General features: G+C 40.5%; 3 protein-coding genes across 5 annotated transcripts in view; 1 reads left to right on the plus strand and 2 right to left on the minus strand.

The window, feature by feature from the left end:
* Positions 1-12409, plus strand: part of fli1rs (Fli-1 proto-oncogene, ETS transcription factor-related sequence) — a 17404-nt gene extending 4995 nt beyond the window's left edge. For 2 of the 3 annotated variants that reach the window (XM_031867420.1, XM_031867421.1), the window contains exons 2-10: positions 1146-1342; positions 2640-2806; positions 6269-6472; positions 7549-7647; positions 9468-9536; positions 9696-9758; positions 10543-10590; positions 10835-10921; positions 11357-12409. In XM_031867420.1, the coding sequence (XP_031723280.1) occupies positions 1146-1342; positions 2640-2806; positions 6269-6472; positions 7549-7647; positions 9468-9536; positions 9696-9758; positions 10543-10590; positions 10835-10921; positions 11357-11880 (1458 nt within the window). In that variant the 3' untranslated portion in view covers positions 11881-12409. The remainder of the gene's footprint in view (positions 1-1145; positions 1343-2639; positions 2807-6268; positions 6473-7548; positions 7648-9467; positions 9537-9695; positions 9759-10542; positions 10591-10834; positions 10922-11356) is intronic. The other variant, XM_031867422.1, reaches the window with a different exon arrangement.
* A 578-nt stretch (positions 12410-12987) lies between these two features.
* Positions 12988-16560, minus strand: zp3d.2 (zona pellucida glycoprotein 3d tandem duplicate 2). The gene is made up of 8 exons (XM_031867424.1): positions 16038-16560; positions 15660-15775; positions 15432-15526; positions 14542-14716; positions 14302-14407; positions 14075-14163; positions 13892-13965; positions 12988-13352 (listed from the first exon to the last, which is right to left on the minus strand). Exons 1-8 carry the CDS (start codon positions 16407-16409, stop codon positions 13027-13029), a joined length of 1353 nt encoding a protein of 450 aa, XP_031723284.1. The 5' UTR covers positions 16410-16560; the 3' UTR covers positions 12988-13026.
* A 1438-nt stretch (positions 16561-17998) lies between these two features.
* On the minus strand, positions 17999-19046 carry LOC116394373 (sperm acrosome membrane-associated protein 4-like). Its single transcript, XM_031867425.1, has 3 exons — positions 18930-19046; positions 18366-18485; positions 17999-18204 (listed from the first exon to the last, which is right to left on the minus strand). Exons 1-3 carry the CDS (start codon positions 18979-18981, stop codon positions 17999-18001), a joined length of 378 nt encoding a protein of 125 aa, XP_031723285.1. The 5' UTR covers positions 18982-19046.
* Between the last annotated feature and the right edge of the window lies 1 nt (position 19047).

Below are 19047 nucleotides of genomic sequence, written 5' to 3' on the forward strand. Positions count from 1 at the left end.
CCCCCCCCCCCCCCCCCCCGCCTCCTCCACTTCCTCTCCCTTGGCCTGTGCCAAAAGGTTCCTCTGCACATGGCGGCCAGGTTTCCTGTAGGCCACCGACAAAGCACGGCACTGACGTACAGGGCCCAAAGACAATGCTCAACTCCTCTAAACAAACACGCACTTGCACCCACTTAGACTGCCGTGGTCGCATCGCACATGCACTCGTCTTAATGTGAGTAGCAGACGGAACAACAGGTCCGGCATTTGCCCTCACGACTGCGTGGGATGAAAGTGCCATCTTTGGGTGGCTTTGAGGCCTCGCTGTAGATGCTGAACACAGGAAGACGGACTTAAATCTCAATTAGACTCCACCTTTAGCTAACACCCCCCCCCCCCCCCCCCCCCCCCCCCCCCCCCCTGCAACCCCAATCCTAACGACAAAATAAAACTGTGGTTAAGGTTACTGATGTTAAGATTAGACAGCCTCCTCACTGCCTGAAGAGTTTACTTGTGATTTCACTCCTGAGTATGGAGTGGTTTGATAATCACCTTTCTCTCTGGTTCTTTACATTTAACATACCTCTAATGTTTTAATCAAATCACAGGGCAATGTTTTGTTTAAAAGGTTAGAAAAGAAAGCATGTGATCAGAAGATTGCCAGTTTAAACCTTTACACAGACAAAAAACAACAACTTTTGAGTGGAGAAAAGTGAACGCGAAATGGTCCCAACTCTGTTCAAGTACCTCTGAGCAAGTCACGGGTTCAATTCAAGAGCACTGCTAAAAAGACGTGTGTGTGCATATAATATAATAAGCAGATATGATTTCCTGTAACTTCTTTTGATATAATTCTCTGCAAACTATGGTTACTAATTTGTTGATTCACAAACAAATTCCAAAGGGACAAAATGTACAAACAAATTCTAATGAACTTTAAAAAGGGAAATCTGGTAATATCCACACTGTAAAAAAGTAATAGTTCAAAACTTCAGATAAAACTCTATTGTGCCGTTATTACTCTTACAGCTAATGAGGGTTTACTTCTATTCACTGAAGTTTCTTGTGGAGTAAACAGAGTCCGTATGTGGAAAAAGACAGTTTCCACAGGCTGTGACCCGGCACATTTAATGGCAGACACTGACTGCTGTGTCTCTGTTTGACAGGAAGCGCTGTCCGTGGTGAGCGAGGACCAGCCCATATTCGAGCCGCCCTACAACGCAGTGCACATGAAGGCCGAGATGACGTCGCCCGGCGGGTTCAGCCACGCCTCCAAGCAGAGTCCCGAGCCCACCGAGCCGGAGTGGGTCGGGTCAGCGGCTCAAAACCCTGGCAAAAGAGGAGAACACGTCAATGGAACCAGGTGAGTCAGGGCAGGCCGGGGCCACAGGGGAGCACAGGTTCCCGGACCATTTGACTGTAGATTTGTCACGGTCCATGTTAACATTTTGGGGTTTTTCCAGACCCTAAAAATGTTTGTTTATTGTTCTCTTACCAAATACAACCCTGCGTCCCTTCTTGCTTTCCATTACCATCCATCATAAGTGGAAATGTTTGAATTCCAAATATGGTGTTTTAACTATAGCTGAAGGATTACATAACGCCAGTGGTGGAAAGTTACCAGGTACATTTACACATACTTGTACTCTGAGTATTTCCATTGTCTACTACTCTAGACTTATTATACTCCACTACATTTCAGAGAGAAATAATGTGCTTTTAACTCCACTACATTTATGTGACAGTTATAATTACTAGTACGTTTTCAGAGCAAGTTTTTACTTTAAGAAAACAAACACAAAAGATTGTTAAAGATGAAACCAGTGTTTCTCAACCTGTTTGACCTGTGAACCCTCACAAGAAAACAGGGTCTACTTGGGGCCCTTATGTTTATGATGTTTATGAGTTGTTTGAAGTTCAAATGGTTCAATGTTTTACAACAAAAAAAAAATCCAAAAGTCCAAAGAATTAAAGAAAATGTGTTTGAACTTTGTTTTTTCTTCTCTCTGTTATTAATCGTGTTACGGACCCTCAGATTTAAAACTAGCTCCACCTCTTAAAATGCTACATACCTATTAATGCAATCTAATAAGGTCATTTTACTTTTGTACTTTTATGTAAGAAAAGGATCTGAGTTTTTCTGTGATATAAAAATTCAACTCTCAGTGATCCCTCAGGTAGAATAAACCAGTTACAGCGGGCAGATACTGGGTGTAAATATATTACATCTAATCTGTACGTAAAAAATAGTTATTGTGGTGCAAATCATTGTAATGTAGTGATACTTAAATCTCCACTTAGTATACACACACTTTAAACTAAGTTTGAACTAACATTCAGCTGTTTAGCCGGCTCCAGGTTACCACCCGCCTACACTTTATAGGCCTTTTCACTGGAATCGTGTTGCTGTGAAGCATTATGGGACTAAATGCATCTCTGGTCAGCTCTTGCAAATGGTGTAAGTGGAAATAAACTTGCACCCAGTTGAAACTGTGAAATCTACTGCCAGATTAGCAGTCACATTAAACATGTAAATATTTGAGATGACAGCATTTGTTAGACCTGGATATATTGAATTGTACTAACACTGATTAGCTCTTACACGTTTTACAAGATATCTTAACGATGGAATTACACTTTTCTCCTGCTGCCTGCTCTAGCCGTGAATCCCCTGTGGACTGCAGCGTCACCAAGCGCTCCAGACACATGAGCAACGACGGGGCCCCGATGCCGTACCAGTCCTCGTACCCGGAGCCTCGCGTCAGCCCACAGACGGCCACCCCACCCACCAGCGCCACAGAGGAGAAGAGGGTCATCGTGCCGGCAGGTGAGCTGTGTCACTTAACCTTCAATCACCCTAACCCTCCTCCCACAAAACAGTTTCCTAAGAGCTGGAACACATTCGGCTTGTGCAATATCAATAAGTGAATCAGAGACGAGCACAGCGTGGATTTTTCCACATACTACCATCATTACTCTCCAGTGCCGCAAATAAACAATAGCAGGTTTCCGGTTATCTGCTTGTGCATGACATCAGGTGTAAAATGAAAGCAATTTAAAAAGTGTGAAGTCCAAACTGTGAATTTAGCGCTCAGCACTGATGTTAACAAGAGAGAGAGCGAGAGAGACAAGCAGGAATAGATGCAGGTGGGGACATTTTCTAAAACCATCCTGCTTCCTGTAGCTACATCTGAAATCATATTATTGATTGTTCTCAGGCCAAAACACATCAAAACTACTACTAGCAATACTACTGCTACTGCTGTTTGAGTAGCTGTCAAAAACTACAGTGCCCAGCTGCTTTAGGAAGTTATCAAGCCTTTTTAAAACAGGAAACTATAGATAAGAATAATTTAAAAGTCGACTAACACATACGGCTTTGTCAATTTATCGATTAGTTGATTTAATCGACAGATCTGTAAAATTGAGTTTCTCCACGAAGAGTCACACGAAAGCAAAACTATGCATTTTGTGTTTAGATGTGTTCATAAGTTACAAAGTGCTTCACATAGTAAACAAAGAACTCACAAAACATGAAAACACAGGAAAAGAATAACAGTACTTGGAAACGTTCCCTAAATAACAAGAGTCAGATGAAATCAGAGAACATGTGATAAAGGTTTCAAGCTCAGATTTAAAGGAAGCCTTATGAGCACTCAGGACTGATGTTATAAACAATTTGTGTCCCATTTTTGAAGATTTCGGGGCTAAGAGCTTAGGGCTGAGTGCCACAGGAAGTGTATTGAGAGAGGCATTTTCATAGGGGTTTGTTGACAATATGAAAAGTATAGAATAACATCTGCCTTATCCTTAAGAAGATAGAATATCTTGTAGTATCTTTGGTACAGGTGAACTGTGGGCAGAGGCTTAGCAGAGGACAATCACTGAAATACAACTTAGAGTAAAGACAGTGATGTGTCACAACTATCCAAATAGTCATAGTCCGGGTTTCATCCTCACTATGAATCACTGGTCCAACAATCTGAAAACCAACCTGATGACATATTTTACGGTCTCTCTCTTGCACAGTTCCCATACTGTGACACCCATTACTGAAGCAGTTCAAAGCAGCACGTTTCAGTGAGTCAGTCTCTCTCTGGAGGGATCCCACCTCAGACGATATAAATCTCAGCTTCGTGGAATCAAACAAGATTCGTCGAGGAGTCATCAGCACCCAGTTGTTCTGCTTCATAATACACGGATGTTGCATCACAGTGGCATGTGTTCACCAAGGACAATCAGGACACGAGGGTGTGGTGGCCTCTGTTCACGACTAATACTCCTGCCTAATATTACGGGCAATTCACAGTCATTGTTTGCTACTGGAAATGAGCTTACCTTCCTGAATCAGACTAGTGCTGCAACAAGGCATTGGCATCAATTTCAACAAGGGCTGGGCAGTATGGAAAGAATGAAATATCAAGATATTTTTTACATTATTATTGCCTTAGATTTATCAGTGAAGAAGTATATTTTCCTATTCTAATAAAGAGTAATAAAAAAACATGTAGATGTGTAAAAGTATTCAGTATGATTATTTATATACTGCCAATAGGATTTTTCCCAACCTTTCAACCAATTCCTGCCTTAATATAACCATTTACACCATAACACCTTAGTGTCGATATTGTCTTGCAATAGCGGAGCTTGTAAGGATGTAACGAAAACATATTGTGTTGATAAAACATGTCCTTACAGGTGTCATTACATTTCCAGTAAAAGATTTTTGTTGTTGCAAATATCTAAAAGAACAGGGTTGAAAATGTAAAAAGGATATCCAATGTAATGTAAGATATCAAATCAGCAGTATAGCGATGAAATGTAATTCAACTATATGTAGTAAGACAGAAAATTGTTCCTTTGCCGACATTTTTAGAATTTCAAGATGAAAAATGCTTCATTTAAAGACAATAATAATGAAACAAGAGCACTTTAAAACATACTCTCTCAAACTAGAAGGGCACTCGGAGAGAGCAGACCTCTGCCAAGGCAAAGTCACCCGTCTCACAATGTTAACGAAAGTGTAAAATGATTTGTGTATCTGCTTCAAAACTTAATGGGCTCTTCTTTTAGCCCATGCTACACCAATACAGGGCCAGTAGTTTTTCTGTGATCCTGCTCACAAACCGACCAACCAAACCGAAAACATAACCTCCATGGCTGCGGTAAATATCAGTGTGCACATAAAAAAACCCCTTTACAAGACCTCAAGAAAGAATATTGAGTCTCCTTACACATCAGAACAATTGCACAGGCTGAGTGATGTTTTCTTTAACTCAAATACAATATTAATATGTATATTTCTCCAATATTTAAATGTATATCCACTGGGCAAACACATGCAACATTGCATATAAAAAAAATGTAATCCAAATATTTTATGCAATTAACTGTATTAGAGTGTTTGGCATTACATGAATAAAAGCCCTTCACATGTCTAAAAATAAACTAATTTTGTTAGCTTTTAATTGCAGTTTGCTTGAAATCCTTAATTTTGACAATAGAAATGTGTAAAACAATAAAAGTAAAGTGGAATACAATATTATAGGCAAGTAGTTTGACTAAACCAGGCTTGGTTTTCACAGAATGAGTATACCCACCCAACTTCACCATCAGTATGAAAAGTATCACAACTGGTCCTCACATCTGGGTTGTTTCCGGTGTTATTCAGCACTTTCATGTCCTACAAACAAATCGCCCGAGGGCTCTTCAGATTATTTCTGTGTGACGCTCCTCCCACCATCCTCCAGCCGTTTTTCTTTTTTAATTAAAGAAACCAACGACATCTCTCACAATGTAAAAGGCCAGATAATGTACACTAGATAGCTACAGTAAAGGATGATTTACATGTTTTCATCCAACAAAACGCAGCATGGATTTGGTATTAAGTATTACAGCCAGCCACAACTAGCTAATAAAGACCCTCCCAGACACGTGTTATATTATAAAAAGATATTTTTGTAAGTATTTCAGTCATATATTGAAATACTCTTACATTTACTCCGTTTTCCTTGTTGACAAAACCAGACTGCAAATATTTTAGATATTTAAACTTCAACTCCTGGACACAATATGTCACGCACTTTAAGCTGGAGGCCTCCTATAAAAACCATCCTCCAGATAAACGATTTGTGACGTCATAAACTGAGATTTAAGGTGAGAATAGAGCTAAAAGATGTTTACCTTTAAAAAAAACAAAAAGGTCCTCTAACAATATGAGACACTGTGTTATAAATATATCAGAGTATCCAGAGTCTTTTTCTGATCATTGTTGTGCCTCTGATGCTAGATCCAGAGGTTTGGACACAGGACCATGTGCGGCAGTGGCTGGACTGGGCCATCAAGGAGTACGTCCTGGAGGAAGTAGACGTCATGCTCTTCCAGGCACTGGACGGCAAGGCCCTTTGCAAGATGACCAAGGACGACATGATGCGTCTCACGTCGGCCTACAACGCAGACATCCTGCTCTCTCACCTCAGTTACCTCCGGCAGAGTAAGACTCGCCTCGTGTCCGAGATATCTCTCTCTCTCTCTCTCTCTCCCTCTTCAGCTGATAACATTGTTCGGTTCTCCCAACTGATCTCAACAATGTAAAAAGGTTTTCATTGTTCTGTGGTGACAAATATATTTACCTGCGCATTATCATAAATAAAATCAGAGAAAGATATGTCGCGCTGAAATGATTCGACAATAACAAGTTTAGTCAATGGACAGAACATTGTTTGATGTTTAACGACTGAAACAGTGAACCGATTAATCAAAAAATGACAAACATTTGCTGGTTCAGCTTCTCAAACCTGAGGATTTACTGGTTTTTATTGATGTTTTGGACAGTTTATTGGACAAAACAAGCATTTGTTTTATGTTGCATATGAGTATTTTCACAATTTTCCGAAATTATATACACTTCATGATTAATCTATTACTCAGGGAAATAAAGTAATTGCCTTAAAATATTTCTGCATGTGAATTTGTTGAAGTTTTGAAATTTATTTCAAAATTTGATTCATGAAAATCTAATTCCACTGAGCTACCGTGGTCAATAGAGGATGTGGACAAAATAATAGCAACAACTTGCAATAAAGGACAGGGGCACTTACGAGGTCCTGTTGAGGCTGGAACGACATGATGCCATTTGAGGCTGAAGTTTGTCATGTTGTTGCCGTCTTCATTAAGTGTTGTGACCACTGTTCCTCTTTGCTAGTGCAGGTTTCCTGTATATAATATGTTGTCATCATTTCTGATACTTACCGCATTACATCATTTTGCAGTGTTATCGCTTCTGCAAATCAGTGTAACACATGCAGCTAAAGGAGACAGTCACCACGTTCTAGTCAGGTTGGTGGACAAAATGTGGTGGACAAAATGCCAGCAACATCTGACCGGTACTACAGCAAAACCCCAACAGTCCTCAACAGCGTCGTATCAACACCTCTCTAGTCTTTCCGTCTGTTCTTTAGTACAAAATACCATTTATGACACTGAAATTATACTCCGGTATGATTGATGTCTGTTGTATCCATCTAAAAATAATATATAATCTTGACTTTTTTTCGTTTTCTGCTTCAGGTAGCCCTACGTTCTCATACTCCACAACTCCTACCAACACCACACCACCACTACCACCACCACCTCCACCACAACAACCCAGACTACAGGTGAAAGCAGGTGAGATCATCGACTCTCCATTAAAAAGCCCCTCTGGGGACAACAATTGCTTATCTAAAGATCCAGCAGTTACGGTGCAACGTTATCATTCATTTGGAGTCGTGTTTCTGAACATCTTCTGAATATTCACTCTCTTTAAGCTCGGTTTTTGGTCTCTGCTCACTCCTGAGGGAAATATCTGGCTCTTACCTTGCTTACTGTGTCTGTCTACTGTTTGGTGCAGGGCAGGTTGTGCCATGAGGGGATTTAAAGTTTTTTCAAGGTTAAATTATTACTCAATTAATTGTTATTATAGCTTAAAATTGGAGAATGGAAATATAGGAGAGTTGAGAGTTTGTCATGGCTCCTTGAGTTTGTGGATGGAATTTTATTCAAAAAAGAGAAATTACAGTTCAACTTAAATGTTCAAAAAATATATATATATATTTTTTTTTAAGTTTCTTCATAGTCATGACTATCATACAGTATATGCAGTTAAACATCAATTACATTCCTATTTTTTTTGTCATATTTAGTAGTGGACAGTAAATATTACCAGTAATTAAGTACATTCTCTCAAGTACCACAACCAAGTACAAATTTTAAGTACTTAAAAACCAGTGGTTCCCACCATTTTGGCCTCGTTTCTCCTTATTTAAAAACAAAAAACAAAAAAAAACCAGTGTAGTTGGGACCCCTTGTCTTGTTGCTGACGTCTTTAAGTTGTGAGCAAGCGAAAGAGACCATTTTCCTCAAAACTTCTAAATTGTTTCATTTAAATCATAGTTTGAGGCCCAAAGAGGTCAAATCATTCACAAATTATCATAAAAAGCAAATATTTGAGAAAAGTCCCAAAAAAAATATGGTTATAGTTCACTGGACTACACCCTTTAAATGTATATAAAGTTGTAAAAACCAGCTCCTTCTGAACTGGCTACAATAGTAAAATGACACTTACACATTGATTAATCTGTATGAACAATCTTATATCATCATATGAATATATCAGGCACACGGGCCATTTGCCTGCATCAAGTGTACTTTTAGCTGATGATACTTTTAAGCATGAATGAAGCTTGAATGCAATACTTTTACATCGTTGAATTGGTACTTTTACTTCAGTAAAGAATCCAAGTATTTTCTCTACAGCTCATCATGATACATAGTAAGTGTCCAAAAAAAGTGAATAAGTCACTATTCATTGCATTATGACTTAAAGACTTTAAGACTTAAAGACTCATCAGGTTTTAAACGAATGATAAAAATACATTTTTTTCAGTTTTTCAATTCTCATTGCCACCATTTCCCTTCTGCCACCACCCATTAGTCATACAGTCAATATCTGTCTGAGTGTGTCTGGGTGTGAGTCAAAGCTCAGAATTCCGGGACATATTCTCAAGCCAAACACAAAATAAGAGCAAACATCTTGAATGATTTAGGGATATAAAAATAATGTGTTGAGTTTCAGAACCGTGTTGCATAGTTTCAAGAGTCAAAAAGAATCTTTGGCCCAACACTGGCCTCAGTTGACAAAACACTGATGAGTTTAAAACTCAACAGGCAGTTTCAGACAGGAAACAGCTGCACCGGCGCAGGAAATGGGGGGTATGGGTCCTGCTCCTGGGACACAATTCACAATCTTGTGGCAACAGGGGTGGCCCGGACAAAAGAAACTTTTTGGGTCATCAAATTCATTCAGACCTCCAAACTCTTAGCGTCTTGGTCTCCATTTACTGACTTCCTTCCTACTACAGCTGAACCAGCCTACTGTCCACTTCAAAGCCTTTTCATGCCACGTGCAGGGCAAAGTCTAGTCTCATCCTTGTATTTTTTGTGTGCAGAGAGCGGTTTTGAGGAGATCAGCTGCAGGAACAGCTGGGCGGCAAACACCATGAGTGCAGTGCCAAAAGGTAGGACAACAACAAAAACAAGGATGACATGAAATTAATCAGGACACATTTTTCATGCATGAACAACCAAATGGTCTTACGTAGAAATTGTAAATCCTAAACTAGGCCACAGCTGAGGACTAAACCATTACACATAAGTAACTTCATTTTGATTTGTAGGTCCCTCCATGGAGCACCAACACAGCTCAAGAGTTACAGAGCCTGCTGCAAGAATTGTCCAAGGTATGAAGGCCTTGTACCAAGTATTTTCATAACACATGGACCTTCACAGCAGGCCAATTCCTGCAAACTCACATTGTGCTGGAAAGGATTGCTCAAAGCTCAGGAGCTTTATACGAAACGATCCCAATAATTTTTCAGTTATAGGAGATGTGTAAACAAGACTTGAGAGTGTAAAGCCATGCCAGCTGCTCTGAGGCTTATAGGAAGGTCATTAGGATTTAATTATACACCAAATGATGATGTAAGATGAAAAGTTAAGGGATCCCCGTTGTTACAATCCATCCAAAAATTGTGGGGATGAAAGTCGTTGACCGACAAACTGACATTGCCATCCCGAGAACCATGCCGCTAGTATTTCATTTTGACCTAACCCACCAGTAGAGCGGGATGAATCTGTTCTGCACCACGTCATTATTAGTCAACGTCGAAGCTGCAGTAGCAACTGCTAGCAGCAGGTCATTTGTTTTTCATGACAAATACATTTTAGAGGGTCGGAGTTAATATTTCTGAGCACAACAGCCGACCTGATTGAATCACTGAACAAATCGCGGACGTGGGCTGTGATTTGAATATTTCACTTCATTAAAATGAGCGCTTACTTTAAGTACTGGCACAACAGGACCAGAATTGTGATGCATGTGATGTCAACATGGAAAGATGTTCTTTCTAATCCTGAAGGAACTTGACATGAAATGTAGGAGGATTTATGAACATTAAGGTTAAAAAGTAGAATAAAGTAAGAAAGGTGTAAAAAATGTTTTGATATGCCTTTTTTTCTTTGCAGACCCGTATCAGACATTAGGGCCCATAAGCAGTCGACTTGCCAACCCAGGTAAGAATCTAAGTACCACAAGACAAACCAACAAGGATCACACAAATGAGGCCTTTACACTGTCTGCTTTGGTAACATGACAGAAAAAGAAAGCAAGCGCTGGCACACATGCACTTAATTTCCAAAATGGAGTAAACATCAAGCAACACCTGTTGTGTCAGCAGAATTGCGTCACGCTTACACTGAGACGAAATCTGGCTTCCCTCTCATCAAAATGACTGTTTGCCCTGCTGTTTCCTCACAGAAGGCCAAGCCCTCAGCTCATCCAAGAACCGAACAGCCAAACAAAGTCCATACAAGCTCCCTGACCCCAGCGCTCACAGGCCTGTGGGTAGGTTTCTGCCACGATGTCTGTCACTTCCTCCAAGCCACACAGTGAAAAGGTCACATTTGGTGGAAAAAAAAAAAAAAAAGTCGAAATATTACTAGGACAGAGACCCGCCCACATTAAAACTCCTAAGAACTTTTTGAAAAGAAAAACTGAGGCGCTGTCCAAGGTCCTGGAATAACTGGACACATCAAATTGAACTGAAATCTTACTGTTTTGGTCTCTTTTATTCAAAACTCTACTGCTAACTTTAAAAGGTTGACTGGTATCTACACACAGATGATCAAGTCATCCAAACTGTTCCAATATATTTTAAAATAATTAAGATGCTTAGAAACATTTCTCACAGCTACTATGTGTACATTTCCTGTCTTTCTTTGTGTGACCAACCAATGAAGTCGGTAACAGATTCCTTAACTCTTCCTTTTCCCCTCCCAGGTTCGGGGCAGATCCAGCTGTGGCAGTTCCTGCTGGAGCTGCTGTCCGACAGCAACAACGCCGGCATCATCACCTGGGAGGGCACCAACGGCGAGTTCAAGATGACCGACCCGGACGAGGTGGCCAAGCGCTGGGGCGAGCGCAAGAGCAAGCCCAACATGAACTACGACAAGCTGAGCCGCGCTCTGCGCTACTACTATGACAAGAACATCATGACCAAGGTGCACGGAAAGCGCTACGCCTACAAGTTTGACTTCCAAGGCATCTCGCAGGCACACCAGAATCACTCAGCAGAAGGGGGGATTGTTAAGTACCAGACTGAGATGTCTTACGTGCAGCCCTACCACAGCCACCAGCCCAAAATGAACTTCATGGGTGGCCATCCTGCACCTATGCCAGTCTCCCCCGGCAACTTCTTCAGCCCGCCGTCGACGTACTGGAACTCACCCAACAGCCCAATCTATCCTGGGTCAGCCATGACCAGGCATCCCACCACCCACTCCCACCTGAGCTCGTACTACTGAGGACGACGCCTTTCACACCGGAACGGGATAACGCGAGAGAGGAACCCAAATGTAGTGGAAAACACATTTACTCCATTCAGGATGCACCCGAGCTGAACCCGGTCTGAAATGGATGTATGACGCCAGGGGTCTGATTTTATAAGGGCGTTGTTTTTGTTTTAGTCATATTCCTTCTTAAAAACGGATAAAACTCGAGGGGTTAAATAACTGCGAGGAATGCAAGGGATCGGTATTGTACGCCTCCCAAGATTTTTATAAATATACTGATTAACGGTTATTCAGATGTTATGAAACCAAGTTTATTTTGTAAGTACCTTGTTTGTTTTGTACCCGTTGTAAAGCCATTGCCTTTACTGTGCGAGTAGCCAACGGTTTTGAAACTGTTATTTGACACTTTTCGTCGAAACTACAGATATCACATTCAAAGACCTGACATTTGTAAAAGAAAAATTGTATAGAATGATGGTTATGTAGCAATATAACATTTACTCACGATGTAAAGCTAATAAACGATGCTTGTATCTGAAAATTGGCTCCTGTGAGTTTTATCATTTACAGATTCGGTAAAGAAACTTGGCTTTTTGTTAACTGACAAAATGCTTTGTTTAAAGAATAAAATCTGTTAAATATTATGCTACAGCCAGCAGCAGGTTAGTTTAGCTTAACACAAAGAATAGAGACATAGCCCGACTATGTCCAAAGTAACTTCTAAAGCTCACTAATTTAAACATCATGTAATGTTTGCTTAATCCATACGAGATATTTAATTAAGCTAAGCTCTGGGTTAGACCAGATAGCCAAGTGGTTAGGACGCAAATGCCCAGAGCAGATATTCCCTGATCAGATTCCCTACATTTCCTGTCTCTCTCTCCACTATCTCAACCAAATAAATGGCAGAAAATGCCCAAAAAATAAGTATGCCAAAATAAGCGGCTGCAGCTAAATATTGAACGAACAGATATAAAAGTGATGTCAATCTTCTCATCTAACCCTCAGCAAGAAAGTGAATAAGCTTATTCCTCAAAATGAACTATTCCTTTAAAAGAAAGGATTGATGTAGGGTTTAATGTTGCAAGTGACAAATAAAGGCAATCATGTAATGAGCCATCAGGACTGAATTTCTCAATGTACAAACAGCTTTATTCATCAAATCGAAAAGATTTCTTCATATATTGTGTGAGGTTCTGTGACCTCCATCTCCACAACAGCAGAGCCCGTCACCTGCTTCTCTTCACCGTCCACCTCAACCCACGCCACTCCTTCGCCTCCGAACAGCCACTCGAACTCCTCCACCTTACCGGTCAGAGACACTGCCATCGCTTCAGGCTGTGAAGTCGTCGTCCACTCAGTGACCTCTCTGGTTGTCTCCTTTTGTGGAGCTGTGGTGGTGGTGGAGACCTTCCTTTTTGAGGCTGTGCTGGGTTTCACTTTAGCCTCTATTGTCCACGGTCGGCTGCTGATTATTTTAGTCACTGGAAAACGTTGATTATTAGATATTAGAATATATTCAAAACTATCAATCCAGTTCCTTACATGCCAAAACATTAGAATACATTTAATCTCACAGTGGGTTCCCGGGATGGCATATTTTTTTTTATAGCCCCTCTAAAAAAAGAAGTTACTGTGCTTTACAAAACAAGAACAAATCATAGACATACAGCATATTGAGACAAGAGGTACACATAATGACACGAAAGCCAGTTTGCCTTTAAAAGGATGAGGCTGGTGCTTTTCAGCTGCAGGACCGTGTACGTGGGATTGACTCAAAATAAACCGCAACAATGTTGCTTATTTATGGGCTTTTAATCATTTTTAAACAATGGAATTCTACTTCACAGAGAAATAAGCTACAGCAGGCTTTGGCTACACAGACAACACTTGTTAAAATCAAGTGGTTGTTGGTTTTGATCTTTTCATGGGATTCGTTGACAATAAGTAATTTCTCCAGCGATATCCTGTAATGGTAATAAGATGTGATTAATCATGGAAAATAAGGGAAGTAATGACTCACCGGTGGAAGCAGCAGAGCTACAGTTGGAGTCGCAGCAGGTGCACACCAGGTCTGGTCCATATAGCTCAACCCATCTGAGAAAAACAATGATGGAGAGCTGATCCCTTTTGAGCCAAGACTTGTACAGCACGGTTAAACTTTGTGTTTCTAAGTCAATTTCTCCACACAAAACAAAAAACTAACTTTCTTGTTTGAGTGTTGTAGTTGCAGGACTTTGCTGTGGGTGTGGGGACAGAGCTGCCCAAAGACATGGAGCAGTGCATGTAGATATGCTACAGGACATCAGAAAACAATATTTACAATCAGTTAAAAGGTGTTAGTCTTTAATCACAGTATTAAAACAAAAACAGGATCAGCAAAGAGATTAGACAATTTTTGCGAAGGTGATAACTTGAAGAATTTTTGCTCACCTGGCTGGTCATTCCCGTGAAGTAGAAGGCATCCACAGAGAATCTCACAGCATTGCTTTTGTATGGGATGAATCTGGAGCGACTGTCCTTGCTTTCAACCATACACCTTTATCAGAGGGAGAGAAAACCTGACCATTACATATGCTCTTCTTTTGTACACAGCTGTTTCTGTTAAAATAAAATCAGAGCAACAATAAATATCAAGGTCTTCAGTTTGTGTGAGAGGGAGGTGTTTGTTACCCAAAGTTTTGCACGACTGGAAACTGAGGTGTGGAGGTGTGGGACTTCTCGGGAGTTGCGTAACACAGGTGGACGTACAGTCTTTTGTTTCGGGACACGGACCGAGCCTCTGCCTCAAAGTACATGGACTTCCCGAGCACGTACTGATCCGACGGCGAAAGCTTTTCCCACTGAGCTGAAAGAAGGAAGCAGTCAGGCAACAACAGCTGCAGCGGTAGCAGCTTCAAGAGTTCTCCCTCATTCATGCAGTCCAGTTCAAATTTAAAGACCGAGAAATTTAATAAAAATGGCTTGTTAGATGATATTCAAAGGCTGAGGCACATGATACCGACCAGAATTTCCTTAAAGGACAAGTGTGTAGGATTTTTGGGGATCTACTGGCAGGAATGAAATATATTCATTATTATTATTTCAAGTAGTCTTGAGAAGACAAACTAAACACTGGCTTAAGAGAATGTCTTTCGCGTTATTACGTTGCCTGAAGACCATTGTGGTTCTCTGACATGCTTGGAAAGGGAAGGGTGAGCGGAGGGGTATTCAGTTATAGGCAATCTGCAACCTCACCACTAGATGCCACAATATCCTACACTGGTCCTCGAAACCCTAAATTTGTATTTAATCCTTCAATGGTTTTCTCTGCAAATTTTGGAGATGGCATTTCTATTGGTACTTTAGTTTCAGAGGGATTGCTGCAAAAAATACATCTTATTTTTCTTAAATATTTTTTTCTATTACTTTTTCCGGGTGGAACCATTAAAAAGGGCCAAGGCCATAAATCCATTTTCCAAAAGTTCTAATTGCATGGTCTCTTCCATTCTCAAACTCCAACGCTTTTCGAGAGCCCATAGAAGAGTCAGTTGATAATAAAACACATTTTTTGCAGGGTTTACCATTTCGAGGAGTCAGAATGAATTTTGCTCTTTTCCTCATTGCTGTGACGATCTTGCGCAGCCGCATCTTTGGTGTGTATTCGGAGTATTGGTACCTAAACATTTAAACATATTGTTCAGATTTAATAAAACAGCTCCAATAGCTGATTTCTATGTTACAAGGTTGTAAAAAAAAAAAAAAAAAAAAAACTTGGCACAGAATCTTTTCTGGTCTGGATCCAGTCTCACCTGTTATAATAACATGCAACAGGCAGGGAGAACGGCACAGCTCGCCTGATTGGTCCTTGGAGCCTTAATGGATCATATTGTAGCGTGTTTGAATAGGCCACATGGTTATTAATTATCTGCAAACAAAAAACAAATCAGCTGAGATGTATCCTTCCTTTAACAAGACTATGCTTTTAAAAAGGTGCTATATAAATAAAGTTGGATTAATAACAATAATAATACTATCATATAAATGTTAAGATATTTCATTTTGGACCAAAGTGGTGGACCACCAAACAGACAGAGATTGCTGCCCCCTCGCTAGCACATGGCTTATCTGTTATCATGGCTAAAATATTTTAGCACAGCGGAAGATATTAGGCTGTTGTTAAAGCTCACCGTGCGTTTGGTTCCACACATGCCAACGTCGTATTCAAAATAAAGGTAATCCCTCGTGGATTTACTGGCTTGGCATGTCCCCAGTTTGACTTGAGAGTCCGGCTCACCGGTGCCTAAAATGCTCCTCTGCACCTGCACGACCATCTTGTTGAGCTCGCACGAAGTGCTCACGGAATCACCCGTAGCTCTGGGCGGACTGGCGTTAGCCCGAACCGGGGGCAGGGTTCCCCGTACGGGCAGAGTCGGTGTGTCCCTCCGGGAAACATTTCTCATCACCTGGGTCGTTTGTTTTAATGCCTCGAACGTCGGTGGCGTTCCTCCATCGGTGGAGGACAACAGCGGCAGCATGAACAGCAGTAACGGGTAAACCATGCCTGTAAGTCTGATGTTTTTTTTATTTTACGGTTAACAATTCAACCTTATCTGAAGAGTATTATCACTGATGACGTTCTCCTTAGTTTGGGGCCTAATTAACAGCACCTGGTGAAGAAGAGCAAGCAAACGGAAACGAAATGACGACACACACCTGTTGAGAAACAATTTGATGCGACAAGTAGTCCAAGTCCTAACAGGTATATTGTTCGTACTTAAACGTATGATTTATCATACTTCTGTTTGTGTAACGAGTAAAATGTCATCCTATTGTACTTATAAACCATTTAAAACCCATTTTATATGAAGAAAAGCACAAGAGGAAGTAATAACCTCAGTGATGGCTCCTCTCTAATCAGGGGAGCCAATTTCCGGTCAGCTCACTGGGACATGTGTTTTTTCTATGACAAGTCAAAATAGCTTCCATGGTGTGAAGGTTTAGAAAGCATTAAATTATATATATAAAAAATGTGTAATATATCCCTCTTGAAAAGTCTAATGGGATAAAGTTAGCTTCTTCATGTGCAAATAAATAAACATTACTTTTAGTTATTATACTTCAAGTCTGTTTACTGAACATGTTCATCCTTATGGTTTATTGGATTATTTAAAGTTGGATGATATCGACTTAAATGTGTGATAGGGAAAATGTAAATGTTTTTCTGAACTTATCTTTAATATATATTGTTTTCAAACAGTGGGTGAACAATTAATTTGACATTTAATTATTCTCAATATGTCTTGTATTTGCTTCTCCTACTTTGCTCGTACTTTTTTCAAAATAGAATGTCAGCACTGATATAATAAGCACCTCCATCTCTTTGCATACAAATTGTGACAAGTTGACTGATAAGTGGATAGAGGTAGTTTATTTTCTTCGTTTTAATGAAATTACAAATCATGGGAACACAAGCTAAACATGTTACACTCATCCCCACTCTCCACTTCAAAAACAGCTGCAACCAGACACACACCTTTAGTTAGCAATAATCAGAGAAAAATATATCTATTTTTTCCATCTCACAAACATAGTAAAACAAACCTCAGTTTAGCCAGAGACATTACAGAAACGAGACACCATGAAAGTCAGGTTCCTGTTTCTGTATTTACGTGGGTTTTACCATCACTCTCAAGGAGACTAGCAACAGGACCAGAGTCTATTAACTCCCATGGGAGAAGTGAACATTTATTAATAGTCACACAAGTAGAGATTGGACATTCTGACACTGAAATGGCATTTTTCAGACCGACACATACAGAGAAAATTCACTTTGTTTGCGACCTTTCTGTGTCTGTACTCTTGTGTCAGCAACAGAATCTCGTGAGATCCGGCAGCTAACGCCCTAGCAAAATAATTTGAATTATGCTAAATATGGCGGTTAGCCGTCCAATGTTAAAAGAATCTGCTTTTATCCATCCACCATTTCAAACCTCTGGCGGAGCTCGTAATGCGACATCCTTTGTAACAGAGCAACTTTGGTTTAGCACAGATTAGTGCACTTAAAGGAATGGAGCACAATGTCAGTCCATTAGAGGGCGGACTCCACTTCATGTGTGTTAAACTAGTTCTCTTCCACATATTTTACAATTCACCAAACGGAGTATGAACTAAGAAGTGTGAGTAATGTGCCAGTCCAGTAAGAGGTAGCAGGTACTACAGCATCGTTGCACAGATGTGTGTTGCAGCATTCATTGGTGAAGGTGAAGTTGAGTCCCATGGTGTGTTTTTCTCCCGTGACTCCACACAGGGAGGGCCCGACGCAGCTCTTCTCATACAACACCACATGGAAGTCTCCTTAAAAACCATCACAAACCTCAGTTTAAGAGAGACTCTCACAGACACTCGCTCAAAAAAAAACAACACACTGACACATTTCCGCCCATGTTGCGTGTCTCGGTTCTTTTTCTCAGTTTTGATTCATTTGAATTTTGTTCAGTGACTTGAGGCTCGCTCACCTTTCTCGCCCACAGCTCTGCTGGACAGACAGACCTGCCCGGGTGGACACCTGAGAGGGAATCTGATGCAGTCCAGGGGTGAGATGGCAGGGAACACGCAGGTGTAACAGAAGAGGGGAGCTGAAGGACAGAAGTGTTGTTTGAAACCACATTTCTTAAGTTTAGTTTTGCAGAGGAGCTTAAATTATGATCCAAAACATGATTCATTTCAAACTGTACGATCCGTTGCTCTGAATTTAAATACTCAAGTTATGAGTTAAAAACATACGTTTATGATTATTATCAGTGGTAATGGGTTTCCTTGTCTTACATGATAGTAAGATGATGCATTTGAAGTCATCACCTTGGACAAAATTGGCTCTCTTACGACTTATAGACCGCACAGTTAATCAGTTGATTGAGAAAATAATTCACAGATTAATCACCTCTAAAAAAAATTGTTGGTTGCAGCCCGACTATTTGCTATTGCTGCCCAAGCGAAAGTATTTCTGTTGGCAATAGCATGCATGTTCGGAGCATACGTACACACAAGCAAACACACACACTTGTAATTTGTCCACTTACCCACAGCAGGAAGTAAACAAAGGAGAAGCAGAGAGCAAACCAGCTCCGACATTATTGAGCGTTTCCGTCTCACAGGGAGAAAATATGCTTGCAGCTTGAATTTTCAGTCCTTTAACGT

The sequence above is a fragment of the Anarrhichthys ocellatus genome, unplaced genomic scaffold, assembly GCF_004355925.1.
Source record: "Anarrhichthys ocellatus isolate YVR2014 unplaced genomic scaffold, GSC_Weel_1.0 scaffold39, whole genome shotgun sequence".
Taxonomy (NCBI): Eukaryota; Metazoa; Chordata; class Actinopteri; order Perciformes; family Anarhichadidae; genus Anarrhichthys; species Anarrhichthys ocellatus.